This window comes from Phacochoerus africanus, chromosome 3 (genome assembly GCF_016906955.1).
Source record: "Phacochoerus africanus isolate WHEZ1 chromosome 3, ROS_Pafr_v1, whole genome shotgun sequence".
Taxonomy (NCBI): Eukaryota; Metazoa; Chordata; class Mammalia; order Artiodactyla; family Suidae; genus Phacochoerus; species Phacochoerus africanus.
In genome coordinates, this window is record NC_062546.1 from 125,091,415 (window position 1) to 125,119,213 (window position 27,799).

Genomic DNA, 27,799 nt, shown 5'->3' on the forward strand with positions numbered 1-27,799 from the left:
ATCTTCTTTTGTTCTCACCTACTTGTTATCATCCAAGCTATCAGAAGAGGGAGAAGAGAGAAGCATGGCACAGAAAGAGTATGTTTCTTTGAACGTAATTTTGTCTGTCTTCCACTTAGTTGTTCCCTCAACACAAAGCACATGTGCCCTTTAGAAGAGGCAGGCAGGCTTTGCATCCTAATAACATGCGAGATCTTAACAGCTTTTATCAGCTAGCGATTTCTACCTAGTAATGTGCTTGCCTGACTCCATTTCTATGTCACTATGAACTAGCATTAGAAGTAAAGGTTGTTGGAGTTTCTGGCGTGGTGCAGTGGGAACGAATCCGACTAGTATCCATGAGGACTCGGGTTCGATTCCTGCCCTCACTCAGTGGATAAAGGATGTAGTGTTGCTGTGTCTGTGCTGTAGCCTGGTAGCTTCAGCTCCAATTGGACCCCTAGCCTGGGAACTTCCATATGCTGTGGGTGTGGCCCTAAAAAGACAAAAAAGGAGTTCCTGTCGTGGCTCAGCGGAAATGACTCTGACTAGCATCCATGGGGATGCAGGATCAATCCCTAGCATTGCTCAGTGGGTTAATGACCTGGCGTAGGTGTGAGTTGTGGCGTATGTCGAAGATGCGACTCGGATCTGGTGTTGATGTGGCTGTGGTGTAGGCTGGCAGCTGCAGCTCTGACTCAACCCCTATCCTGGGAACTTCCCTGTGCTTGCTGCGGGTGCAGCCCTAAAATGCAAAAAAAAAAAAAATTGTTTATCTGGTGAGCCAACTTGTATTCATCAGGTTAAAAGGAGCCAGTGACATTATAAAATGTTTTTTTTTCATTTTGTCATTATAATTTACACACTTAGGGTATATGTTAATATTCTCTTCCTTCCCAAGGCTTGGATGCAAAATAAGGTTCCAATTCCTACCCCAAATGAGGTATTGAATGACAGAAAAGAAGACATTAAATTGGAAGAGAAGAAAAAAACACAAGCAGAAATTGAGCAAGAGATGGCCACGTTACAGTATACTAACCCACAGCTTCTGGAGGTGCGTGAAGCTCTTTGGGGGATTCAAGGTGATCTAAGAAAGTAGTGATAACATTTTTATTGCTGTGCTCTTAAAAAGAAGGGCAGGGACTCTTACATGGGTTTGATGAGCTATACTATTTTTTATTGCTGCATTAGGAAGCTAGTTTCTAAAAGAATCCTGTTTCTTAGACTTTTAAAACCGGATCAATCAAGCAGTAAGTGGATATAAGTTAAATATACACTTTTAATAGACAAAGCCAACATTTTTAATTTGGATTCACTTACTTTTCCTCAGATAAAATAATTTTTGTCAGCTTTAGAGCAGGTGGTTTGTTCTTATTTTTCATACCTTTGGCAGCTACCAAGAATGCTACAACACTAGTAAATTGTTGGGCTTTCCCTGATGAAGGTGCATAAAAATAGTACTGATTGCTGTTTCCCAGCACCTAAAAAGACGTCTTCATGGGTCTGGAGGCCTGAGCACCTTCAGCACATCTGATGTCATAGAGACCTAGTTACTGTTGGGGTAGTGAGAGGTCAGTCGAAGCCTGTGTTTGTTTTGAGGCTCCCCCAAAGAAATGAGATAGCAATATTGTCATCTTTAAGGGCTCTCTCTGGTTTACTTATCAGCATGCTTTTTCTTTCTTTCTTTTTTTTTTTTTCTTAGCAACTGAAAATTGAAAGACTTGCACAGAAACAGGCTGAGCAAATTCAGCCTCCTCCTTCATCCGGCACCCCTCTTCTGGGACCCCAGCCCTTTCCAGGACAAGGTCCAATGTCTCAGATTCCTCAAGGTTTTCAACAGCCTCATCCATCTCAGCAGATGCCAATGAACATGGCTCAAATGGGGCCTCCAGGTCCACAAGGACAATTTAGACCCCCTGGACCCCAGGGACAAATGGGACCACAAGGTCCTCCACTGCATCAGGGAGGTGGGGGGCCACAAGGCTTCATGGGACCACAGGGACCCCAGGGCCCGCCCCAAGGGTTGCCGAGGCCTCAGGACATGCATGGGCCCCAAGGAATGCAAAGGCATCCCGGACCCCATGGCCCTTTAGGACCTCAAGGACCACCTGGACCACAGGGTAATTCTGGTCCTCAAGGTCATATGGGTCCTCAGGGCCCACCTGGCCCACAAGGTCACATAGGCCCCCAAGGCCCACCTGGTCCCCAGGGTCACTTGGGCCCTCAGGGACCTCCTGGTACTCAAGGTATGCAGGGACCACCTGGTCCCAGAGGAATGCAAGGACCTCCTCATCCTCATGGGATACAAGGCGGGCCAGGGTCTCAAGGGATCCAAGGCCCTGTGTCTCAGGGACCTCTGATGGGATTGAATCCAAGAGGAATGCAGGGTCCTCCAGGCCCCCGAGAGACTCAGGGTCCTGCTCCCCAGGGGATGATGCTGGGCCACCCACCTCAAGAGATGAGAGGACCTCATCCTCCAAGTGGACTGCTGGGACATGGCCCTCAGGAGATACGAGGTCCTCAGGAGATGCGAGGCATGCAGGGGCCTCCACCCCAAGGATCAATGCTGGGCCCTCCCCAGGAATTGCGAGGGCCTCCAGGCTCACAAGGTCAGCAGGGGCCGCCCCAGGGCTCTTTGGGACCTCCACCCCAGGGTGGCATGCAAGGGCCCCCTGGACCTCAGGGACAGCAGAACCCGGCAAGAGGGCCACATCCATCTCAAGGGCCAATACCATTCCAGCAGCAGAAAACAGCTCTGCTAGGTGATGGGCCCCGGGCCCCCTTCAATCAGGTATTACTTATTTCCAACTTGTAAACATTACACTTGGGGAAAATACACTCTGCACTGAGGCAGCACTTTTAAATGCTGTGAAAGACGGTCACAGCTGGTATAGACATTTCTCAAGTAGTGATGGTGGCTTGAGAATAGCATCATGGCTGAAGAAAGAAATAATAACTAAGTAGACCACTAAACATATCACAGTATGAATCTTCTTAACTTCTGTCTTTTAGTAGACTTTTTCCGGAAAAGATGAACTCTCAATTGGATACAGTTCATAATTGTACCAGGGCTCCAGAAGAGCTGTGGCCCTGAGCAGGGAGCATAGGTGACTCAGCCTGCCCTGCTCCCTTTTCTGGGCTCTTTCCTTCATAGGCTGGTGTTTTATGGGCTTGCCAGACAACTGAGCCACCTCCTGTCTGCCTGCTGATCTGCCTGCTGGCTCTACTTTTTAACATAGTATGAGGTGTTTAACTCACAAGTATACCATAGATTGATCTCACTATTTTCATTTCAGTGAATGTTTCTCGAGATCTGAGTCCAGAATTGGGCATTTTCAAATGGTGATCCTTTGGGTGAAATTATGCTCAAGTTTTTTCAGTTCACATATAAAAATTTTTAAAGGAGGGAATATTTCTGTAGAAATTTTCTTGGCTCATTTTAGAGGATTCTATTATCATCAGTCAAGTTTTATTATTGTTTTTTTTAACCCATTTGCCGAACTGTTGCTTGAGAGATGGTGCGAGGAGTGTTCATTTTGCTTGTGCTGAATTGCAGAAGACTACGTGGGCATGAATGGATTGAACACTGTTTGGCTCTGTGGTTTTTAACCTTTTTCTGAATTTCATTATTTGGGTATGAACAACTGGGTTTGTGTCCTCAAAGTTGGTTGTGAACCAAAAGGGAACGAGTGAATGAGTGAGCTGATGTTGACGCCCTGGGTCTTCACTGAAAGGCACTCGACCCCTGTGGAAGAGGGCCTGCTTCAGATGGCATATGTAGAACACACTGCACTTCTGAGAGTCTGTAGTGAGAAGATGGCCATCGGATTCAGTGAATTAAAATAACTAGCTCAGAAAATAGATTGTGCGTTACATTTCAGACCTTTTAGAACTTAAACATGTCATAGCAGTGAAGAAACTGATGGCATTTGAGTTTATTTCCAGAATTTATTGGGCACTTTTCAGAATTTAGGATGTTTAATAAATCTAGGTTTATCATGAACTGTCCTAAAACTAAAGTGTTATATATTTTATTAATACAGACTATATTTGTATGTTTATAATATTTACCTACCCAACCTATGTTAGTGAATTAACAGTTTTCATTTTGAAGGATAAAAACTTAATGAACTTCAGCTACCACCTTATGACTAAAATTATACACATGTCAGATTCAAGAGGACAGGTCTGTTGGGGACAATTCAGTAACTTTATTGTATCATGTGGTAAAAGATTTTATATATGAAAAGCGAAATGACTCTAAAAAATGGAATTGACCTGTAGAATATATTGGTAGAATGACAATGGAACTTTAATACATTTTAGGGCATTTCAGATCTCACAAGTTGCCTGATGAAAATCTTTGCTCATATTTCTAATATGCTAAAATGTGACTCTACTTTGACCAGGTTAGTTATTTAAACCAGTTGCTTTAATTGGTTAAATTTAAAAGAATTTGTTTCCAGTGTTAAGGTAATAGCATGAAAGATGTTGATAAGAGCTGTCCTCAAGTAAAAGGGACAAGAAACAGAGGAGGATGGAAATCACTGGTATTGAGTTAATGATGGCCATTTATAACTTCATTGCTGTAATGAGTATCTGCTCATAGCTGCTTTTTCATGTAACTAGTTTGGATTATGAAAGCAGTTTTGCTGTTGATAGTTTTGAAACTGTGCTGTTCTTGTGGTAGGTCCAGTCACTAAATGCATTTTTTATATGAAGGAATGACTAGATATTTATTTGATTGTGTATTTATTTGTCAAGAGACTAGATCCAAGGTCACTGGACAGTCTGGGGAATAAATAGAATTTAGATATGGCTAGGTCACATGACAGAATAGTAGGACTAGGGACAAGCTGGGATTGAGCCCTGGGGTTGCAGAGCAAGAAGATTAAGAGGATCAGAGCAGAAGCTGCCGGAATCCATGAACCTGAGATCCTGGGTGACATAGCTGGGAATGAGCAGTGGGTCCTGAGCTACAGGAATCAGACAGTAGAGATAAGATGGAGTGAAGGAGAGAGCAGTGAATGAACAGTTTGCTTATCAGGAACCCTGTCCTGTTCCCCACCTTTCAAACGCAGCTAATCTTTTGAGAGGATGGATTATTTTCTATAGCTGAAAGGAGTCATGGATACAAGAGCAGAGTTTACCTGTCCCGGCAGGCTTCTAGGTCTTTACCTTTTTTTTTTTTTTTTTTGTCTTTTTGCCATTTCTTGGGCTGCTCTCGTGGCACATGGAGGTTCCCAGGCTAGGGGTCTAATCAGAACTGTAGCTGCCGGCCTATGCCAGAGCCACAGCAACGCGAGATCCGAGCCGCATCTGCAACCTACACCACAGCTCATGGCAACGCCAGATCCTTAACCCACTGAGCAAGGGCAGGGACGGAACCCTCAACCTCATGGTTCCTAGTCAGATTCGTTAACCGCTGCGCCACAACAGGAACTCCTAGGTCTTTACTTTTGCCAGAAGTTCCTCCTCTGTGCAGAGTGTTGTGGTTTTTATGTTATGATTTCCAGCTTTCTATTGAGGTTCTCATTTGGCATTATAAGTAAAGATCTAGCTTTAAATAAAACTTGTCAGTAGGTTTAAAATATAAGTATATCCTTTTATTATGGTCGGAGGAGTATCTCCTTTCCCTCATTTTTTTTTTTTTTTCCTTTTTGCCATTTTAGGGCTGCACCTGCAGCATATGGGAGTTCCCAGGCTAGGGGTCGAATCAGAGCTACAGCTGCAGGCCTACACCACAGCCACAGCAACGCCAGATCCGAGCCCCATCTGTGACCTACACCACAGCTCACGGCAACGCCAGATCCTTAACCCACTGAGCGAGGCCAGAGATTGAACTTACATCCTCATGGATACTAGTTGGATTTGTTTTGGCTGCACCACAGTGGGAACTCCCCCTTTCCCTCAATTTAAGGACAATTTTGCTATAATGTCACTAGCTATGTATTTATTGCTGAAAGTTTTGGGGCAACCTAGTGTTTTTATCTTGTCACATTATGATAAAATTGCTGTTCATGAAGCACAAGCCTTTGTTTTCACACCCCCGCTTTAAAAACATCTTTTCAGGAAGGACAGAACGCAGGCCCCCCACCCCTGATACCAGGCCTAGGGCAGCAGGGAGCACAAGGTCGCATCCCCCCTCTTAACCCTGGACAAGGACCTGGCCCTAACAAAGGTAAATATCTGCTCGGCTGAATAAGAGGTTATATTCCTTCTTTGGGTAAATCTTACAATAGTTTTATTGGTAAGTAACTGATAGAATGGTCACATGAACCTCTAGGAAAAACAAGAGCAGAGTCAACTCAGGTAATAGCTTTATCTTAGGTTGCTTTCTTAGATGTGCTTCAGTTATAGCCAAAACGCTGCCCAGAGGAAATAGCTCCTCTCTACCAGAAGTGGGCGGCATAACCACTTGGACAGTCCCCAGGAGCAGGGCCTGTGCCACAGGCCGCCTTGTCCATCTCCTGGGAATGGGAGTGGTTCCTGTGCTAATTGAATGCAAGTACAGAGAGCTCAACAGTTTCTAAGTTTTTGATGGGATAAAGAATTAATAGTGTTTTTAATATTGCCTCCTTTCTCCCTTCAAATTGTGTCATATATTGAATTCTTTAGCTGGTTACATTGTTCTGCACCCTTTGCAAAGAAGAAAGCCATGTACCAATGTGTTTTTGCCTGATTGTTGATACTATGAATGTTTTTGCCTGATTGTTGATACTATGAAAAGCACAGAGTTGAGGATTGTCATTGTGAGATGTGAGGCTATTTGGAAGTTAAGAATCACCCTTAAGAGTTGAAAGAGGGCACATGCCAGAGCCCCAGTCCCTCGTTTTGCTGAGGCATTCAGTGCTCACAAATCTGCAGGAAGAACTGGGGCAGAAGTGAGTAGGGGCAGCTGTTGGATGGAGAGGAGAGTTTGAGGATGGGACTGTGAGGGACTGTGGACCTTTTCATGGGAAGACGTAAACCAGAGAACCAGGAGTATTGTGGGGATGGCACTGCAAAGAACTCCACCCTTCGTAACTTTAAAAAAAAAAAATCTTTTTAGGGCCACAGCTATGGCATATGGATGTTCCCAGGCTAGGGGTCAAATCAGAGCTGTAGCTGCTGGCTTATACCACAGCAATAGCAACACTGTATCTGCAACCTGTGCTGCAGCTTGTGGCAATGCCAGAGCGAGGCCAGGGATCGAACCCAAGTCCTCATGGATACTGGTCAGGTTCATTACCGCTGAGCCATGATGGGAACTCCAATCCCTTGTAACTTAATTGCCTAAGCTCACAGCGCCTTGTGGTACATGTTAGGTTTCTTACCCCCATTTGATCAGATTAACAGAAGTCCTGGTCAGTATTTGCAGCCTGAGGACTTTGGGAATTTAAAGCTTAGTCTTGAATTTATAGGAGTTATCAGAGGTAGGAAAGGGATAGGTACAGGAATTAGGAGAATGTTTAGTTTCATTGTATGGACAGGGAAAAAAGAGAAAGAAAGCATCAAGAACCAATCTTTGGCTGTGGGGACCCTAAGAAAAGAAGTCTGTTACCTACAAGGTACAGCCACCAGCGAACTGAGAGCCTGCCTCTCTCCCTCTCCCCCACCTGTGTCTGTCTCCACCTCCTTCCCTCTCCTCCTTGCTCTTCCCCTTTTTCTCTTTACTTCTCTCTCTCTTTCTCTTCCTCCTCTCTTTCTCCTCCCAGGGACCAAAGGGAGAAGGGAGAGCCGAGAAAGTGGCCCTGCCATCCCCTACTGGATTAACCAGCGCCGCCGCCCCATCACCGGGGGCCACATCCCTTCTAATTTGTAGTGGTGGGTTTCTTTCCTTGGAGGAGCCAGGGTACTTTTAAGCAGATAGAGGTAATGGGAGGATTATTATTCATAGGTAAGTCTGAATGGAATGTGTTCAGCTTCCTCAGGTCGAAGGTCTGCTCTGTCTGAGGTCACAACAAGTCCAAGCAACATGAAGGTAGAGAAGGCACCATGAGCTGCAGGAACATACTGAGAAGTGAGGGGGCGTTTACCAAGAGGCAGCATAGGAGGCGCTTTCCTCAGCATGCTGAGGAATGGGTTAATTGAAGGGAGAGAAAGCAGAAGGAACAGGAAAAGCTTACGAGAAAGAGAAAGTCCTTCTAATGTGTATTTTTATACTGAGATTTCCAAGTTTTTTACACGTTGAATGGTGAGGAGAAATTGAAATGGCCAAGGGAAATGAATAAAAATGAAAGAGGAAGGGCATTGGAAGGGTAAGAATTGTGGCTGACTGTGATGTAAGGAAAGGAAGGTCATCCTTTTTGCTGGGGAAAAGCAGTAAAAGGCATGGGCTGGACAAATAGAGAAATTTCATTTCTACAAGTCAGTTGTTTTAGAAGGAAGAGTGTCCCTTTGCTATCTACTTTTTAAAAATATTTGATTTAAATTGTATATTGACAGAAAACAGGTGTACATTTACGATGGCTGCAGTAATCAGTAGCCAGGAAAGTAAATCTCTTCAAAGCTGTAGGAGATGAACTAGATGGACTTGGGCTCTGTTCATTTTCAGTCTGAACTTTGAATATATTACAGATAATAAAATATTTTTAAAAACTTCTTTAAGGAGTTCCCGTAATGGCTCAATGGCTCAACGAATCCGACTAGGAGCCCTGAGGTTGCAGGTTTGATCCCTGGCCTTGCCTAGTGGGTTAACAATCCAGCATTGCCGTGAGCAATGGTGTAGGTCGCAGACGTGGCTCGGATCTGGCATTGCTGTGGCTCTGGCGTAGGCCGGTGGCTATAGCTGCAATTAGACCCCTAGGCTGGGAATCTCCACATACCGCAGGTGCGGCCCTAGAAAATGAAAGACAAAAAAACAAAAACAAACCAACAAACAAAAAAAACTTTAATAGACTTCCAAATGTTACTGGCAAAGAATGGTGGTAATATTATCGATGAGGGAGATCATTCATAGAGAGGGTCAGAGAAAGTGTTTATACAAAACCTGAAACTGAAGGATGGTGAAGTTTTGGTCACAGGCAGTCACTGGAGAGGCCCATGTACCTTACAGAGGATTTTGTTAAGTATCAAAGTATGAGTTAACCAATCAAGTTAAATGAACCTAGGACTTGAGGAGTGACACGAATGCAGTGTGGTATGGCCCCAGTGACCCAGTGGTGGGCTCTGCAGGCTTTTCCAAACAGAGCAAATTCTTTGTACTGGGCTTCCCAGCCTTGAGCCTGATTTCCCTGCTGCCTTCTCTGGGGGAGGGAGGGGTGGAGCAGGCTGGTCCAACAGAATCACTAAGGAATGAAGGTAGGAAGGGAGGCTTATTCTTATGCCTGTGAGGCTCTTATGTTTTTTAAGTGAATCTTCACAGCAGCCAGGTTTCCTCTGGGTCAAGTTGCTTAGCTAGTGACTGAGGAAGTTGAAATCCTACCCTCAAACCTTTGCTTTTCTCATGATATAATATCAGCTTTAGGGACATTTGTCTCCTAAGTATGCTGGGAACCAGGGAGGGAAAACATTTGCAATAAAAGAATGCATTCGAAAATTTTAAGATGCTGAGAATCAGACCTGTACCGGCAGGATTCCTGGAAGACAATGTCAAAATCAGTTTTATTTCCTTCAGGTGACTCCCGAGGCCCTCCAAACCATCACATGGGCCCAATGTCAGAGAGGCGGCACGAGCAGAGTGGTGGGCCTGAACATGGGCCTGAGAGGGGGCCTTTCCGGGGCGGCCAGGACTGCAGAGGTCCCCCCGACAGGCGCGGCCCTCACCCTGACTTCCCTGACGACTTCAGCAGACCTGATGACTTCCACCCCGACAAGCGCTTTGGCCACCGGTTACGTGAATTTGAAGGGCGAGGAGGACCTTTACCACAAGAAGAGAAGTGGAGGCGGGGGGGCCCCGGGCCTCCATTTCCTCCTGATCACAGGGAGTTCAGTGATGGCGATGGCCGGGGTGCGGCCCGGGGCCCTCCAGGGGCGTGGGAAAGCCGCAGACCTGGAGACGAACGCTTCCCTCGGGATCCTGAGGACCCACGTTTTCGAGGGCGCAGAGAAGAAAGGTGGGATAGATACTCTGTGGGTCCATTTCTTCTTCCCTGGAGCTCTACAAAAGTCTCATTCCTCTTTCACTTGGGGAGAGAGTACCCTACCCTCGATAGGTTTTGTATTTTATATATATTTGTGTATTTATATATATACTCAAATACCATCTGTTATATGGTTCTTTTTTGTCTCTACAACTTAGAAATCTTTATCTTTTTCTTTGCTTTTTTTTTTTTTTTGGCCACACCCATGGCATGTGGAAGTTTCTGGGCCAGAGATTGAACCCGAGCCACAGCAGTGACGACCCTGGATCCTTAACCCGCCATGCCACAAGGGAACTCTGAGAAACATTCTTCTTTTTGTTAATTTTTTGGTTCTTTTAAATAGATAGGAGGAGCAGTCTACTATAAAGGTTCTTGGATTTGGTTAGAAATCCCCAGGTTCCCTTGTTTGGAATGATGAAATATGAGCCAAATCTCTAGATGGAAAATAAAGGAATTGCTTAGATAGATAGTTTGTGCGTACTTGCCTAAAGATCTTAACAAAACCCAGTCAAACTGAAAAATAATCTTGCTGTTAAACTCAAATTAGGTCGAGGTTAGGTTTGAACACCTAAGAAATGAAATAAAGGAAGTAAGGAGAAAAAAAGATAATTGGTGAAATCTCAAGTAAGGCTCAGAATAATCAATGATGATAATAATTGATGTTACTTCGGTGAATTGTGAGGTAGGTGTTAACTGTCAGCATTTATAGAGCAGGGATGACACTGAGAGCCAGAGCAGTTCCTTGTCTTTGGAAGGCCCACGGGTGCTAAGTGAGAGCAGCTGATGGCCTGGGCTATCCACCTGCGGTGCCCATGCTGTGCTGTTCTGCACTCCTGCCCTGACTGCCCCAGTCATCTCTCCCATGTCTTTTCCCATCACAGTTCTTACTGCTGTTGCTAGCAGGTATTTGAGTTAAGGGTTGGCACTCCATTCTCATGGGGTGTGTTAGAAAAGAGTGGCTGACAGTATGGCCAGGGAGGGTGAAAGACAGGGGTTAAGAGGAGAAGCTGTCAGGGTTTTTTTGTTTGTTTATTTTTCCTTTTACAGCTGAACCTTTGGCATATGGGAGTTCCCAGGATGGGGGTCGATTGGAGCTGCAGCTGCCAGCCCACCCTACAGCCACAGCAACACCAGATCCAAGCCACATCTGCAACCTGCGCTGGATCCTTAACCCAGTGAGTGAGGTCAGGGATCGAACCTGCAACCTCATGGATACTAGTTAGGTTCTTAACCTGCTAAGCCACAATGGGAACTCTGGAGAGGGGAGGGTTTTTTTTGTTTTTTTTTTTTGTCTTTTTGCTATTTCTTTGGGCCGCTCCTGAGGCATATGGAGGTTCCCAGGCTAGGGGTCAAATCGGAGCTGTAGCCCCCGGCCTATACCACAGCTCACGGCAACGCCAGATCCTTAACCCACTGAGCAAGGGCAGGGACCGAACCCGCAACCTCATGGTTCCTAGTTGGATTCGTTAACCACTGCGCCACGACGGGAACTCCGGGGTTTTTAATAAAGAGATTTTAAGAGTTTTCTTACAGATATCCTCATATTCACTCCTTGAAATGGCTTTTTATGTTGGCTTTGGCATCAACATAACTTTGATTTCTTGAACCTCTGCATCTTGTCCAAAGTTTCAGATTTTACTGTGCTTCAGTTTGTGTTACATTTCATCTGTCAATGTCAGACCGATGCCTAGACTCTTGTGCTGTTTGCAGCTTCTCTTCAAATATGCCCACCATGTCCTGTTCCCATTTTGCTTGCTCTTTCCTCTGCCGGAGCACAGCCTCCTAGATGGTTGTGGCTCACTCCACTTAGCTCTCCCCTTCTGCTGTACCTTTTACCCTGCTTTATATTTCTTCATAGCACTTAGCACTGCTTGACATTAAGTGATGTGTTTATTTCTGTATTACTTGTATCTCCCAGAAGCATGACAGCTTCCTGAGGGCAAATCCTTAGCACTTAGAGCAGTAGTAGTGACACCATAGGTGCTCAGTAACTGTTGGGTAAATGAATCTGTTAAAGGGGGAGATGCATTTGAGAGGGCTCATTCATCAGGAGGTGCACCACTCAGCTTGGGCTGCCATAACAAATACCATGGAGTATGGCCCTTAAACAAAAGAAATCAATTTTCTCACAGTACTAAGTACTGGAGGTTCCAGATCAGGGTCTAGCAGGGTATGTTTCTGGTGAGACTTCTCTTCCTGGCTTGCAGATAGCCACCTTCTCCTGTTGCCCTTGCATATAGGGAAGAGAGAGTAAGCAGGCTGTCACTGGTGTCTCTATAAGGGCACTAATCCCATCATGGGGCCCCACCTGCAGAACCTCATCTAACTCTTGAACTCTCAAAGGCCCATTTCTAAAACCACTTTGGGAGATAGGGCTTTAGCATAGGAATTTTGCAGGGGAGAAGGGGGTACACAAACATTAGGTCCCCCCTTCCTTTTGTAGCTAGGGCAGTTGTATGACGGATGCATGGGCAAGAAAAGAGTCCTGATGTTTTGAAGGGTTCTTCCCTGAATCTGTCTCAGGGTAATAGTGCTTCACTCATCTCCTCCACCTGTCAGTTCTACCCTCACCTTAGGTGTTTATTTCAGCCAGCATCTGGGGGAACACCCCCTTTGCTTGCAGGAGCATGGCTCATTAAATTACCTCAGGACAAGAAAGATATGAAAAGATGGCTAGATAGCTGGAATGGTGAAGTGAAAAAGGAAAAGCTCTTTTTGCAGTAAATCACTGAGTTATAAATGGAATAGGAGGAGTAGAATTAGCATTATTATTTCTTTTAAGCAATCAGTGCCATAATTCAGACAAGGATCATCAGTAGATGCTAAAAGCCACTGAGCAAAAGATTGTGGAGAATCAGGATAGTCTCATAATACCAAAGTGTCACCCCACAGATTACTTAATTGCAAAGAAAAAAATGTACCTTTGCAACAATGAAATTTGATTGCCATGCCACTTTTACCTCATAATGAGTCAGGCTGGCGTCACTGTGAAGGTATATAAGAAGTTTTTGCCAAAGATGTTTTACCTGAATCTAATCATGAGGAAACAAATTTAAATTGTGGAACATTCTATGAAACATCTGGATGGACCCTTCAGAAAAATGTCAAGGTTAGGGAGTTCCCATTGTGGCGCAGTGGAAACAATCCAACTAGGAACCATGAGGTTGTGGGTTCGATCCCTGGCCTTGCTCAGTGGGTTAAGGATCCGCATTGCCATGAGCTGTGGTGTAGGTGGCATTCATGGCTCGGATCCTGTGTTGCTTGGCTGTGGCGTAGGCTGGCAGCTGTAGCTCCGATTAGACCCCTGGCCTGGGGCCTGGGAACTTCCTTATGTGGCCGGTGCAGTCCTAAAAAGCAAAAAAAAAAGTCAAGGTCATGAAAGATAAAACACATAGGAGGGGAACTGTCGTAGAGTGAAGTAGACCAAAGAAATGACCATTGAATAATAGTGTGTGATCATGATTGAAATCTATAAAGACAACTGTAGAGGACAGTTTGAGGACAATTGGGGATATTCAAAGTGTTCTATGTATTAAATACTACATGTTATTTATTTATGTGCTTTTTAGGGCTGCATCTTTACTGTAAATTTGAAAGTTTTCAAAATAAAATGTTGGAGTAAAAGATAACTGATTGGAAACTCAGGAAAAAAAGCAGAAGGCCTGGCTAGAGAGGAAGCTACAGGCAGGCAGCTCATGCAGACGGGCCCCCATTTCCGTGGCCTCTCAGGTGCTCATGCACCTTTCCTGCTGGCAGGCCCCTTTCTTTGCTTCCCCACAGGCTGCTGCTTAAGCTCCAGTGCCCCTCATAATGATCTTGCTTCAGTAACCCCCTTGGACAACTTAGTTTCCCAGTTCCAGAACTCCTAAGGGACAGTGAAATTGTCCAGCAGCCCAGGCACCAGGTTATCAGCTTGCCAGCGGGTGGGTTACCCGTCAGCCAGCTGCCTACCTGTATACCAATCAGCTGTGGGGTGGCGCCATTGGTGCAGTTCTTGGCAACCAGGTCTGCCCCTGAGTAGAGGTTGTGGGCTGGGGCAGATGGCAGAGTGGGTGTCCCCAAGCAAGTCAAGTACAGTTGGCAGGCATGGATCTGTGCCCCTCTTTTTTCTGATTATATAAATCATGGATGTTTGTTTAAAAAAGTAAATGGTAATATGAAGTTCCCGTCATGGCTCAGTGGTTAACAAACCCAACTAATATCTGTGAAGATGCAGTTTCTATCCCTGCCCTTGCTCAGTGGGTTAAGGATCTGGCGTTGCCGTGAGCTGTGGTGTAGGTCCCAGACACGGCTCAGATCCCACATTGCTGTGGCTGTGGTGTAGGCTGGCAGCTATAGCTCCAACTCACCCCCTAGCCTGGAAAACTCCATATGCCTCGGCATGGCCCTAGAAAGACAAAAGACAAGAAAAAAAGAGAAATGTAAATGGTAATATGAAAAGTATGTGTGAGGCAGTGGTAAGGAGCCTGGGCTGGGTGTCAAGACCTGCTGAGTTCAAATCCCAACACTTCTGTGTGTCCTTAAATAAACGACAAGCTCTCTGAGCCTTAGCGAAATCATGACTGAGACAGTTAATAGTGTGTTTCATATGGTGGTTGTGAGGATAAAATGAAATGAAATAATACATGTAAAGCACTTGGCATGATACAAGCACTTAGAAATCTCACCGCAATTATTGCTAAAAGCCTAAAGAAAGTTAAAACAACCCTACGTTCTGATACATTTCCTTTCTGCCTGTTTTTGCCTGTCACATTGGGATTGTAAAATGGGTACTTTAAAAAATACTTAATCTTAGTTTGTTTTTTTTTCCCATTTAACATTGTATCATTATGCCTCTTTGAAACCTGAACTTAGAGCTACCAAGTATTCCATTAGGTGAATATTCTGCTGCTTTCCCTTAACAGCTTCAGACGAGGAGCCCCCCCAAGACATGAGGGCCGGGCTCCCCCCAGAGGAAGGGATGGTTTTCCTGGTCCTGAAGACTTTGGACCAGAGGAGAGTTTTGATGCTGCTGATGAAGCAGCCCGAGGAAGAGATCTCAGAGGTCGAGGTCGGGGTACCCCTCGAGGTGAGTTGAGGACCCCAGGTCTGGGGGGGAAGAGGGGCGGAGAGTTAGGTTACTGTGAACACACCTGAAATAGTCTGTTCTGTTGTGTAGGAGGAAGGAAGGGCTTATTGCCCACTCCTGATGAGTTCCCCCGGTTTGAAGGAGGACGGAAACCAGACTCCTGGGATGGAAATAGAGAGTCAGGTAAGGAGCAGAGTTGCTTGTAGCCCAGGGCAACTCATACAGTGTGGTCTGAGGCTCTCCCAGGGGACCCCTGGCTTGTCTTCAAATCTTTACCCCAGTGTGGACTGATCGTGGAGGCAGATGGGAGAAGCCAGTTTTCTCCTCTTGACCCAGATACTAAAGGGATTTGTTTAACTACCACCCTTTTCAGTAAATTATTTTGTTTTTGGAAAATAGAGTTAAATGAATTGAAGTTTTTTCTCAGCCTTAATTCCTAATATGGCAAATGTTGTTAGGACTCTTGTAAATGATATCTCTTTGGGGGTCCTCAGTAATTTTTTTTTTTTGGTCTTTTGTCTTTTTTCTTGTTGTTGTTGTTGTTGTTGTTGCTATTTCTTGGGCTGCTCCCTCGGCATATGGAGGTTCCCAGGCTAGGGGTTGAATCGGAGCTGTAGCCACCGGCCTACGCCAGAGCCACAGCAACGCGGGATCCGAGCCGCGTCTGCAACCTACACCACAGCTCAGGGCAACGCCGGATCGTTAACCCACTGAGCAAGGGCAGGGACCGAACCCGCAACCTCATGGTTCCTCGTTGGATTCGTTAACCACTGCGCCACGACGGGAACTCCTCCTCAGTAATTTTTAAGAGTGTAAAGACATTCTGAAAGTAAAAGTCTGGGAAACCCTCTTCTGGACCTCACCTGGCTCCTCTTATTTTAGGAAGCATGTTGATTTCTAATCTCCGCCTCTTTTGTGTTCTCTTGATGTGACTGGCCTACGGTGGGTATTCAGAGAATGTTTCTTGCCTGAGTGAATATTGGTTTGCAAGTTGCTACTTCTCAGTAGTATAATTTGTCTGCTTGTAGTCACATTGTACTTTAATATAACAAGAATGTCAGATTCTTAGCCTTGTGGACCTGTGTTTCCTATTTTAGGGCCAGGTCATGAACATTTCCGTGACGCTCCCCGCCCTGATCACCCCCCTCACGATGGTCATTCCCCAGCTGGCAGAGAGCGGTCCTCTTCTCTCCAAGGCATGGACATGGCATCTCTACCGCCCCGAAAGCGCCCCTGGCATGACGGGCCAGGAACCTCTGAGCATAGAGAAATGGAAGCCCCAGGGGGTCCTTCTGAGGACCGAGGAGGCAAAGGTAATTGAGGCTGGTGATTACGGTTCAGGAGCTGTGGGTACCACTGCCCTGCCTAGAAGGCTGTGGGGGTCCCGGGAAGCCTCATCTCCTGGCCAGTTCTGTCCCAGGGTGTGCCTGTTCTGCCTGTCCCTCACTGGGATAATGAGGGTCCTTTCTCCACTCGGCCCTCGGGTGACCGCATGCTCAGCCCCTGTGCAGGTCTCCTCCATTTGCTTCTGGCAGTCCCAGGTTTGCTCATGTTTTCCACTCAGCTCTTTTTCAGATTGTCCCAGCAGTTTCTCTGTTCATTGTACTTTCTGTGTGACTCTTGCTCTAATTAGCAAGTGTGCTCTCTGCTGATGGCTGCTCTGAGCCCTCAGTGGCAGGAAGAATTGTCCTCTCTCAGGTTCTATGTTTTTTCTTCATTCTGGGCCCAGGAAGAACTCTGCTTGTGCCCAGAGTCCAAAGACTGGGGAATATGGTCTGGAAGGACTATTTTTTCAGGAGGATAATGGATTATTTCCACAACTTGAAACTTTGGATCTGTATTTTGGAGGCAGCGCTGACTTTTAGCCAGGAGCAGTAGCCACCAAGTGCCAACTATAGCTGTGGTCTCAGGATAGGCTGGTCAGTCGCACAGTGTGGTGTACCTTGCAGGCTGCTGGTGAGATTGCCTGAGTGCCCCACCTGTGCTCCACTCCCAAGTTCACCTGCCTCGTGTTGCTGTTTCTTCTCTACATAGTTAGGCTTTTGGTTCTTGATGGTTTGGTTCTCAGTGCAAAGCCCTCAGAAATCACCTCATGTCACTGGTACCTCTTCCCACCCTGGCACAAATTTTGTTGCTGGTGAGTATGGCCACTCAGGGCACCTTTGTAGTCCCAGGCTGAGGCAGCATGGCTGGCATGGAAATGATACCCTAGCTGACAGCTTCTATGCCTGGGGTGCCGTCAGGTGGGCCTAAGGCTGAGGTTTGTAAGAAGCCCAAACCATTCCTTTGGTTAGCTTTCCTCATTTCTGTGTCTTAACTGGATTCAAATTTGTTCACAAATTTAAGGCAGAGTAGGCAGTAGTGTTCTGATAATGTATTATGGGAGATGTGACCAAATCCTGCCATCTCAAAACAAAAATTTTAAAAGCCAGAGTTTTAAAGATGCCTAGAGGTTTGTGCATCCAAGACTGGAACAGGCAAAACTATCTCTAGGAGAAATAATTATAAAAGCTATTGTTTTTGTGCTTTTGTTTTTCAAGAGGTATTTTATTTCTTTAAAGGGAAATTTAAAGTGCTATATAATTGTGGGATAATCATAACAACACTTCTCCTGGTTAGAGCATTTGTGTTACCACCATCAACAGTTTGCATTTCTTGGTTGCTTCCAATGTTAAGTCACTGCTTTTCAAACCTCCCCCTGGAATACCCATGGTGGCATAGGAGGATGAAGATAAACTTCTCGTAGATGGTAGGCGAGGTCCAGTATGACTGTGACCTTCAGAAGGTTCTCCCTGCTTATCTCTTGGCTTCCCATCATCTCCTTCTCAGCCTTGGGGAGCATGCATCTAGTTGATGCTAAGGGGCATGGCCACCAGCCAGAACAGGAATGATAGTGGTCCAGAAAAGTGGAGGCATATGGTTCAGTGCTCTGAGGGCCATGCTAATGTCCTCAGAACTCTGCTTTTTTAAAAAAAAGTCAGTAGTGGGGAGTTCCCATTGTGGCTCAGTGGTAATGAACCCGACTAGTATGCCTGAGGATATGGGTTTGATCCCTGGCCTTGCTCAGTGGCTTAAGGATCCAGTGTTGCCATGAGCTGTGGTCACAGACGGGGCTCGGATCCCGTGTGGCTGTGGCCCAGGCCAGTAGCTGCACTCCAATTTGTCCCCTAGCCTGAGAACCTCCACATGTGTAGCTCTAAAAAGCACACACACACACACACACACACACACACGTCAGTAGTGTCCCATTGTCCTTCACCATAGAGTAACAGTTTCTACTAGGAGTTAACTGATTTAACAGTCTGACGTTAAAAACAAGTCACATGTGAAACCACTGTTTTGTTTCAGGCCGAGGGGGCCCAGGACCTTCTCAGAGAGTGCCAAAGTCCGGGCGTTCCAGCTCCTTGGATGGAGATCACCATGATGGATACCACAGAGATGAACCTTTTGGGGGTCCTCCAGGCAGTGGTACCCCTTCTAGAGGGGGCCGGAGTGGCAGTAACTGGGGTAGAGGGAGTAACATGAACTCTGGCCCGCCAAGGCGAGGCGCTTCAAGGGGGGGCGGAAGGGGTCGGTAGAGGTGGGGGTCAATACCCCTAGGCCTCTCTGGACAGTATTTAAGAACTTCTTGTGGACTTACCAAGAGAAACAAAAGGAAACCTGCACCATGTAGCCCTGAACTCTGTGGGGCAGCTGAATCCCAGGAGCCCCTAACGAGGTCTTCAAGGTGAAGAGACTGCTGCTGGCTCTTGAGTGGCCGGCCTTGCTTCGTCTGTCCACCCTCACTGCCCTGACTCCCACATGGGTTTGTGAACATAAAAGCTGGAATCTTTTTTTTTTTTTAAGTGTCACGAGACATGGAGCACCTCCACAAATTTAAGTTCATGTCCCATTTGGAAATTTGTTTCTATATGTACAGTTTGTCAGAGAAAAAACATTAAGTTGTTTTTGTATGAATACAGAATGTGATTTACGCAAGAATTAACAGAAAACAACTAGTTGTCAAGTGCTTGCCTTGAGAAACCTCTTAGTTTCTGTTGCATCTGGTCTACTGAGGGGTGTACAATTATTGCTTATATTTGTGAGCATATGTGATGGGAATCTCTAAGTCATCCAAATTCATCTGTGAACTTTTGGTTTTAAACAAATTCTTACACAGCCATTCTGTCACATTTTTGTAGTCAAGTGAAAAATACTTTGAAACTATAACATGGTTTGAAGTAGATTCAAAGCCTTATTAGTTAGACCTGCTCTGGCAGATGGAAAATTATACATTGAAGAAAAAAAATCTTCTGGAAGTCCAAGTAGGGCCTCTCTGGGCTGCATCTCCTAGTTATCACACCTTAGACTTGAATTGCCTTTTTCTGATGAGAGGATCCTGAAGTTGCAGAAATCAACTGCATACCCTTTGAACACTGTAAGTCATTTCACAAAATGTTTTTAAGTACAAAAGTAATGGATTGGAGTTCCTATTGTGGCTCAGCGGTAACGAACCTGACTAGTATCCATGAGGTATAGTTCGATCCCTGGTCTCGCTCAGTGAGTTAAGGATCCCGAGTTGCTGTGAGCTGTGGTGTTAAGTCGAAGACCCGGCTCTGATCCTGAGTTGCTGTGGCTGTGGCATAGGCTGGCGGCTACAGCTCTGATTTGACTCCTGGCCTTGGAACTATATATTCCACAGGTGCAGCCTAAAAAAGAAAAAAAAGAAAGCAAGCTTTTATTATTCAAAAGAGTCCTGTGGTCACCCTAACATCTCATTACTCTGCCAGCTTCAGTTTAGCATCGGAGACAAGTTTACTTGACAGATTTAGTGGTGCTGAAAAGTGTCAGCAGTTGCTTAGAAGAAGGGATATTGACGTGGTTGGGAGAGTATATAAAAAACTCTTAACTGGTTCTCTGTTAATTTAGAAAATGGTGAAAGCTAAGTTATTTCTGCAGAAAAAATGTACACACACATTGCTTTTTTTAGGGTGTTAGAACCTAGAGACTACAAGTGATTTTCACTTTACAATTTAAAAGAATTTATCAGCACCTCGATCCAATCACACATTTAGGAGGCTCAGGATAGTCTTTGTCCTCCACTGATACAGCTTAAAAAGAAGTTGTAATCAACTAAGCTAAAAAGGATCTAGAGAGCAAACCCACATAGAGATTAGGCTTCTTTTTTCTGAGATTCATGTGGAACTTTATCCTAATATTTTAAGGATTAACTTTAAAAACACAGTACCTCAATAAGCAGATAACCAGATTACACTTTGAGAATGAATTCATTTACAGAAACAAAAAACTAAACATATTTATTAAACACTTGGTGTCTGTAATATATATACGCACTTAAAGCATGAGTGTCAAAATACATACAATACATTGTGCTTTGAATTTTATAAAAGCTAGGCTCCCAAACAGTGAATTCTTGAGAAAATGCTGGGAAAACAATTTTTTAAAAATAATGTCAACATGAAGATGGGCTGAACACTGTAAGATCTTCAGCCATCCAAATTCTGGACCAATTTAGAACTAGAACAGACTTAACTAAGAGTGGCCAATGGTATAGTAAAAAAAACAAATTACTCCCTGAAAACAATGGATTTGCTTTTACAAACACTTTCCTGGTTCCTCTTGAGGTAGGTGATCCTATTTATTGATAGGGGAACAAGGCAGCATTCTTAGAGAATATGGGGGGTAGGGGTAAGTCTACAGTGTGGATGTTGGTCACTTTAGTGTCCATTTCTTTTTTTTTGTCTTTTGTCTTTTTTGTTGTTGTTGCTATTTCTTGGGCCACTCCCGTGGCATATGGAGGTTCCCAGGCTAGGGGTTGAATCGGAGCTGTAGCCACCGGCCTACGCCAGAGCCACAGCAACGCGGGATCCGAGCCTCGTCTGCAACCTACACCACAGCTCACGGCAACGCCGGATCGTTAACCCACTGAGCAAGGGCAGGGACCGAACCCGCAAACTCATGGTTCCTCGTTGGATTCGTTAACCACTGCGCCAGGACGGGAACTCCAGTGTCCATTTCTTGGAGCAGGGCTTAGGACACTGATCAGGCCCTATGAATATAAATTGAGGCTGGAGGAAGAGGCAATGATCCATCGCTGCCCGACAACCTCTTTAGGCAACACTGGAATCCAGCCCCAGGAAACATATCAAATCGTGCAGTCAACGTACCAAAAAAGTGATTCTCAACTTTAGCTGAAAAAGGAATCAGCTCTGGAGAGTTCTAAAAAAAATACTGATGTGCAGCTCCCACCCCAGAGATTCTGAATGAAGTGATCTGAGCTTTGGCTCTTCAAGTAATTCTCATGTGGACTGAGAACCACTGGCACAGAATCTTAAAAATTCTAAATACAGTTTACTTCTTAGTTAATATATAGCTAGTGACAAAACATGTAATTTTCTGGACACACCAGAATACTGAACCTACATTTTCTGGCAGTAAATTAAGGTAGGCAATAAGGTCCTAGGCCAAAATGCTAAACCTAAAATGAAGGAAATTTGGCAATTAGATATACAAAGAATCTTACACTACGTTAAGATGATTACAAAGTATAAACTATAGTTAAAAAGTAGATCAGGCAGTTTCCATTTTGGCTTAGCTGTGAGGAATCCCGACTAAAGTTTCCATGAGGATGTGGGTTCCATCCCTAGCTTTGCTCAGTGGGTTAAGGATCCTGCGTTGCTGTGAGCTGTGGTGCAGTGGTGTACATCGCAGACAAGTGGCTGGGATCCTGTTGCTGTGGCTTCAGTGTAGGCTGGCAGCTGCAACTCCAACTCGACTCCTAACCTGGGAACTTTCATATGCCGAGGTGAGGCCCTAAAAAGACAAAAAAAAAAAGATAAAATTAGGAATGAAAATATTACACCTTGCAAAAATCCATGGTTTCCGTCAAATACAGAAACTCTGGATGTAGAATTAATCTTGTTTCCCAGGAGTCCCCCAGCTCAGTTCTGACCATAGACCTCTCAGCATTTACATGCACCTTACTGGAAACCATGCTTCTTGGTCCATCAGCTAATACAGAACCAATTTTCCTTTAATTTTATAAAGCACCATATTTACCATTTCACCAAGTGAAGAAAAAAAAAAAAAAACTGAGATAAATCATCTTAATTAAAGCACTTTTAAAATGTCCCAGTAGCCAAAGTCAGCGTTGAACTCACGGATCCACTCATACTGCAAAATAAAGAAAAAAATTTCCAAGAGCCAAAGAAAACAAGTTTACTGTAGCTAAACTGCTGCACTGGATGTTTTAAAGGATAAAACGAATAAGAAGTCTAAGAAAAGTACTAAGGGCAGTACTAATTAAAACTGAAGAGCAATTTTTACTGCGTGTAATGTAAGACCACGGTTAACATAAAAGCAATTTCTCATTAAATATTTCACAGCGTATCGCCAATTTAAGAACAAAATCTGGTTTTCACAGCACGTGCTCTCGAGTATAGCACAAAACGCTGAAATCGAGGATCTTCCGAAACTGCTCAAGTCTCAGTTTTTAACAGCCGCTCAGCGTTTACAGATTCTCTGGCAAGGAGCATTTGCTCCGCGCGGTCTGGGAACCGGAGGTTGCAGTCCTCGGCTCGGCAGGCGCTGGGCTCCGGCGGCTGGCTTGGCGTGATCTCCCGACAGCGAGTCCCGGAGCAGACGATGCGTCCTTTCCGATGGTGCGGGCCCCAGGCCTCTCACACAGGTAGCGCCTTGGCGAGGGCGGCGCCCGGGCCCAGGCGCCCAAGAGTGAGGCGCAGCGCCGTGCCTGTGCCCCGGGGCAGCAGTCCGCAGAGCCCAGCCAGCAGCGCGGCCACCTGCGCGCAGGCGCCCAGCGCCGTGAGCAACGTACTGCGCAGACCCAGTGCCGCGTACAGCGTAGTTCCCAGCGCGGCCACGTAGAGCAGCGCCGGCCGCGACGGCACCTCCTCGCCGCGCAGCAAACGTTCGCAAGCAGCGCCGCCCCGCAGGATCATGCCGCCCGCTAGGGCCAGCACCGAGCCCAGGGACCAGAGCAGCGCGAACTTGCGGGCGCGCAGCAGCAACACGGGCGCGTAGAGTGCAGCAAGGCCGAAGCAGAGCGCGGCCATTAGCAGGCACACCCCGCTCGCCACCAGCCGCTGAGTGCGCGTCAGGCTTGGCAAGCACGTCGGTCCTGCTGCCGCCGCCGCCGGCTCCGCAGGGCTCTGCGCCCAGGTCCAACGCAGGCCTGCGCGGCCCAACCACGCCCCCGTCGCTCCGGCCCCCGCCTCGGGCTCCTCCTTCTCTCCTGTGGCTAGCAGTGGCTCAGCAGCCGCCTGCCCACCCGCTTTCCCCTGCGCCAGATACTCTTGTAGTTGGCGGTGGAGGTCCGCCATCTTGGACAGCGGCTCCTGGGAGGGGTGGACTGCCGCCCGCTTCCGGTTCTATTCAGTTGCTGTTGGAAACGGTTCGGCCCTCCAGCGGCTATTGGTCGGCCATGACGGAAGGGGCGGAGCCTAAGGATCTGCTGTCTTAGCGGACTACCCTGAAGCTAGTTCTGGAGGTTTCACTTGTCCCGGCACTCGGCAGTCTTTGGTACGGTGTAGGCGCCCTTAAGTCCTGGATAAATCGTGGAAGCATTAAAAGTTGGGGGGAGGGGTGAGTCTGTGCGGCTATGAAAGAACTTGAGGGATACTTAATGTATCTTGACCTAATGGATATCTGTATCCTGTTGAGATGTGCAGTAGTTTTTCCAAGATGTTGCCTTTGGGGGAAATGGGGAGGCTACTCCAGACTTACGTGTTTCTTATAATTACGCTAACCTCTATCTTAATAAATTTAACTTTTTAAAAACCTCACTGCAGGACTTTAGGTAATTTCTTTGGGAAAGCTACAGAGTTGAAGAGTTAACTGGCCACTCCCACCAATTTGCTTTTCTCGCATTTTAGCAGAGGCTTGGCAATGTTTTTGAGTCTTTCAAGCGGCATGTCATGTATTTTTTGTCCACCGTTCTGTGTTCCTGACATTTCTGGGTCCCAGTTTCCTGACATGTCAGGTCATTCTGATGAGCTTGCTCTCATCTGGTCTGAGATGGCTGCCTCTAAAGCCAATGGTAAGGGAAACTCAGTCTACAGAGTCTGGCTGTACTAGCGCCTTACCACCTGGTACTGGCTTCCCCTGGGTGACCCCAGCCGATAACAACACTCCTTTGTCCAATATGAAGAGGTAGGTATTAATGGCTTTCTGCTGTTGTTGTGTCTGGATTTTCAGTCTGTTATCTGTATAACCAATTTTCCCTATTAAATTCCCATAACATTGTCTGTTTTCCTGAACCAAAACCTGGCCCACTTGTCCAATGAGCAAAGCCACTCTGACACTGTGTTGTGGTGGAGGAAAGCGCAGTGTGTTTTGCAGGGCACCAAGCACTGTGTCTCAGATGACCTGACCCAAGAGGCTGCTTTTTCTTTGCTTTTGTTCTTTTCTTTTCTTTCTTGCAGGAACAGTGCAAATCAGGAGTTCTTGTCATGGCTCAGCGGAAATGAATCCAACTGGTATCTGTGAGGATGCAGGTTCAGTTCCTGACCTTGCCCAGTGGGTTGGTTGCTGTGAGCTGTGGTGTAGGACGAAGATGCAGCTCGGATCCTGTGGTGCTGTGGCAGGCCGGAATCTGTAGCTCTGAATAGACACGTAGCCTGGGATCTTGGATATGCGGAGGGTACAGCCCTAAAAAGCAAAAGCAAAAAAAAAAAAAAAGAAACAGTACAATTCAGTTTCATTTTTTTTTTTCTTTTTTCCTAGGGCTGCACCTGCAGCACATGGAAGTTTCCAGGCTAGGGGTCGAGTTGGAGCTGCAGCTGTCAGCCTATGAACCCGCATCCTCATGGGTACTAGTTGGGTTCTTAACCCTCTGAGCCACAATGGGAACTCCCCGTATAGGCTTTTAGGGAAGGATTTTTAAAGGTAGTGTGAGGGGAGGGTTACTGGCTGCATGATTGTGCTCATGCACATTTCTCTGAATGGTTGTTGGTGAGGTAACAGGGTGATGTTTTAGGAATCTCAGTCATCAGCCTTCTGATTCCAACCAGTCTGGGGTCTACATGCTGGTAGTGAGCATGCAGTTAACTTTTTCCAGCTGATGGAGGTTTTATTACCCACAAAACCACTCAAAGATATGGCTCAGGGTATTGTGTATAGCCCTTGAGGAGGAACTAATGGTCCTTGACTTTGTTTTATGGATAAATTATTATTATTTTGTCTTGCTTGACTGCTTTCCTTTGTTCTTTCATTTTCTTACTTCTATGATAAAATTTGCCCTTTAAAACTCAAGGAAAACCTAGAAGGCTAAAGCTTTTCTACAAACCAGAGGCAGAGGACCCAGGAAGGTGTGGCCCCAGAAAGGTCCTGCTTGGTTTCAGCAGTGCTCTTTCAAAATACATTCTAATTTATCTCATGTGTGGCAACCTAAATAAAGAAGTACACAGAGGCAAGCTTGAGTCACCAGACGTTGAACTTATTCAGGGATAGCAGAGGAATTGCATTTTGGGAAAAGCAAACTCTAGCAACTACAGGTGAGTCCATTGAAAACTTGGGGCGGGCTGTATTCATGGACAGGAGGGGGTAATCTAGCCAGAATCCGAATCAGGAAATTCATTGGCTTGAGGATGGGGAAAGATTCTTGACAAGTGTTCAGTTCTGTAGCCACTAGCCACATGTAGCTCTGAGCAACATGGAAGGTGGGTGGTAACGTGGAAGAACTTAATTTTATTTTTATTCATTTATTTATTTTGGGGCTGCATCCAAGGCATGTGGAGGTTCCCAGGCTTGAATTGGAGCTACAGCTTCCAGCTTACACTAGAGCCACAGCAACTCAGGATCTGAGCCTCATCTGCAACCCACACCACAGCTCGTGGCAACGCTAGATCCCTGACCCACTGAGTGAGGCCAGGGATTGAACCCGCATCCTCATGGATACTAGTCAGATTTGTTTCCGCTCCCCCACAACAGGAACTCTCTGGAAGGAGTTAATTTTAAATTTTGGTTGATTCATTATTTATAATGAATTATATTTATAATATACTATACACGTATCACCACACATAGTATATAAGGTATAATTTATTGTAACATATAGCAAAATTATATAAATATCATATTTATAAGAGCCATATGTGGTCAGTGGCTCCTGTATTGGACAGCACAGCTTGAAATGTATGGGAAACATAGTGGGCATTTTGGTTATCACCATGACAGGGGGCCACTGTGGCATTTGGTCCATGCCTTCTGCAGTGTCTGGACTGGGATGGCTTGTTCCTCCAGGGAGCTCAGGCAGAGCAGTCTGATCTGAGAGCACCGTGTTTTCTCAGCTTGGCTCTGCAAACTTTCACTGGCTGCCCCAGTACAGGGGCTGCTTGAGTTGGGGCTCTCCCCAAGGCTGTCTCCTTAAGTTCCTTGGGGAAGCTGGCCACCTCACACAGGAGTCTCTCATGCACAGTGAGGGCCCCTTCACAGGCTCTCTCTCTGTTGAACAGGGCTTTGTGTGTCTAGCTTGCTCAACCTGAGACGTCCTTGTGCCATTTCCTCGGGCACCAACATCCTCTTTGGGTATCTTGGGGGCAGTGAGGTGGATACTGCCTACTCCCAAAGATGGCTGAGGGAAAGCACAAGCTAAGGTGAGGGGTCTTTCTGTGACCACACGGTGATAATAGTTGACCTTGTGTGCTGAACTTTTTTTTTTTGTCTTTGTAGGGCCACACCTGCAGCATATGGAAGTTCCCAGGCTTGGGGTCCAATTGGAGCTGCAGCTGCCAGACTACACCACAGTCAGAGCAACACCAGTTGAGTCGCATCTGTGACCTACACCACAGTTCACGGCAACCCCAGATCCTTAACCCACTGAGCAAGGCCAGGGATGGAACATGCACCCTTAGGGATACTAGTCGGGTTCATTACCTCTGAGCCACCACATGAACTCCTGAACTTGTCATTGTTAAAAGATTCATCAGGACCTCTTATTTTCCTCTCACAGCTTGGTCTAACTGAAGCTCAGAAGAGGGCTGAGAGGGGTGGTGGGTCAGGGTGCTGGATTAACCCTCCCCACTCCCCTTCACCCCCCATTGATCCCAACAACTGGACCTTGTTGTTGTGGTCATTTCTCACTCAGATCCCCTGGAGATGATCTCTAGGTCACCTGGAAGGGGCCCACAGTTCTCCCCATGTCCCAGGCCCAGTGAGCGCAGAGGAAACAGGGTGACCTGTGTGGGGCCCAAGAACGCAGGATGCTGGGGGACCAGGAACACAACCTCCCACTGACTGGACGTGGGAGAGAACACATGACAGTGTGGCTGTTGGGGTGGCTTGGCTGGGACAGCCTCAGGTCACAGAGTTGGAGGAGGTGTGGCCCACCCAGGAGCAAAGCTGCAGAAGGGCTATGGCTTCTGTGACTGAAGCCAGGGAAGGGGAGGGCCGCTCCGCAGGTGCTCAGGAGCACTTGCCTTCCCACTGCAGGAGTCCCAGCAAGGGAGCTCACACAAAAGGTATGTTTGTGTATGTTCTAGAATTTTTCTTTTTTTTTTTTTTGTCTTTTTGCTATTTCTTTGGGTTGCTCCCACGGCATATGGAGGTTCCCAGGCTAGGGGTCGAATCGGAGCTGTAGCCACCGGCCTACGCCAGAGCCACAGCAACGCGGGATCCGAACCGCATCTGCAACCTACACCACAGCTCACGGCAATGCCGGATCCTTAACCCA

The 27,799-nt window shown here is 46.2% G+C and overlaps 2 protein-coding genes across 5 annotated transcripts in view; one reads left to right on the forward strand and one right to left on the reverse strand.

Moving 5' to 3' along the window:
* The window catches only part of WDR33 (WD repeat domain 33), a 120,077-nt gene extending 100,971 nt beyond the window's left edge, over positions 1–19,106 (forward strand). Inside the window, exons 15-22 of one of the 4 annotated variants that reach the window (XM_047772607.1) lie at positions 881–1,033; positions 1,682–2,770; positions 6,052–6,160; positions 9,578–10,016; positions 14,948–15,111; positions 15,202–15,294; positions 16,209–16,424; positions 18,460–19,106. In XM_047772607.1, coding sequence (XP_047628563.1) covers positions 881–1,033; positions 1,682–2,770; positions 6,052–6,160; positions 9,578–10,016; positions 14,948–15,111; positions 15,202–15,294; positions 16,209–16,424; positions 18,460–18,689 — 2,493 coding nt within the window. In that variant the 3' untranslated portion in view covers positions 18,690–19,106. The remainder of the gene's footprint in view (positions 1–880; positions 1,034–1,681; positions 2,771–6,051; positions 6,161–9,577; positions 10,017–14,947; positions 15,112–15,201; positions 15,295–16,208; positions 16,425–18,459) is intronic. The other 3 variants (XM_047772610.1, XM_047772609.1, XM_047772611.1) reach the window with 3 other exon arrangements.
* A 3,111-nt stretch (positions 19,107–22,217) lies between these two features.
* Positions 22,218–23,489, reverse strand: SFT2D3 (SFT2 domain containing 3). The gene has a single exon (XM_047772616.1). The coding sequence runs from the start codon at positions 23,448–23,450 to the stop codon at positions 22,791–22,793; it is 660 nt and encodes a 219-aa protein (XP_047628572.1). The 5' UTR covers positions 23,451–23,489; the 3' UTR covers positions 22,218–22,790.
* Between the last annotated feature and the right edge of the window lie 4,310 nt (positions 23,490–27,799).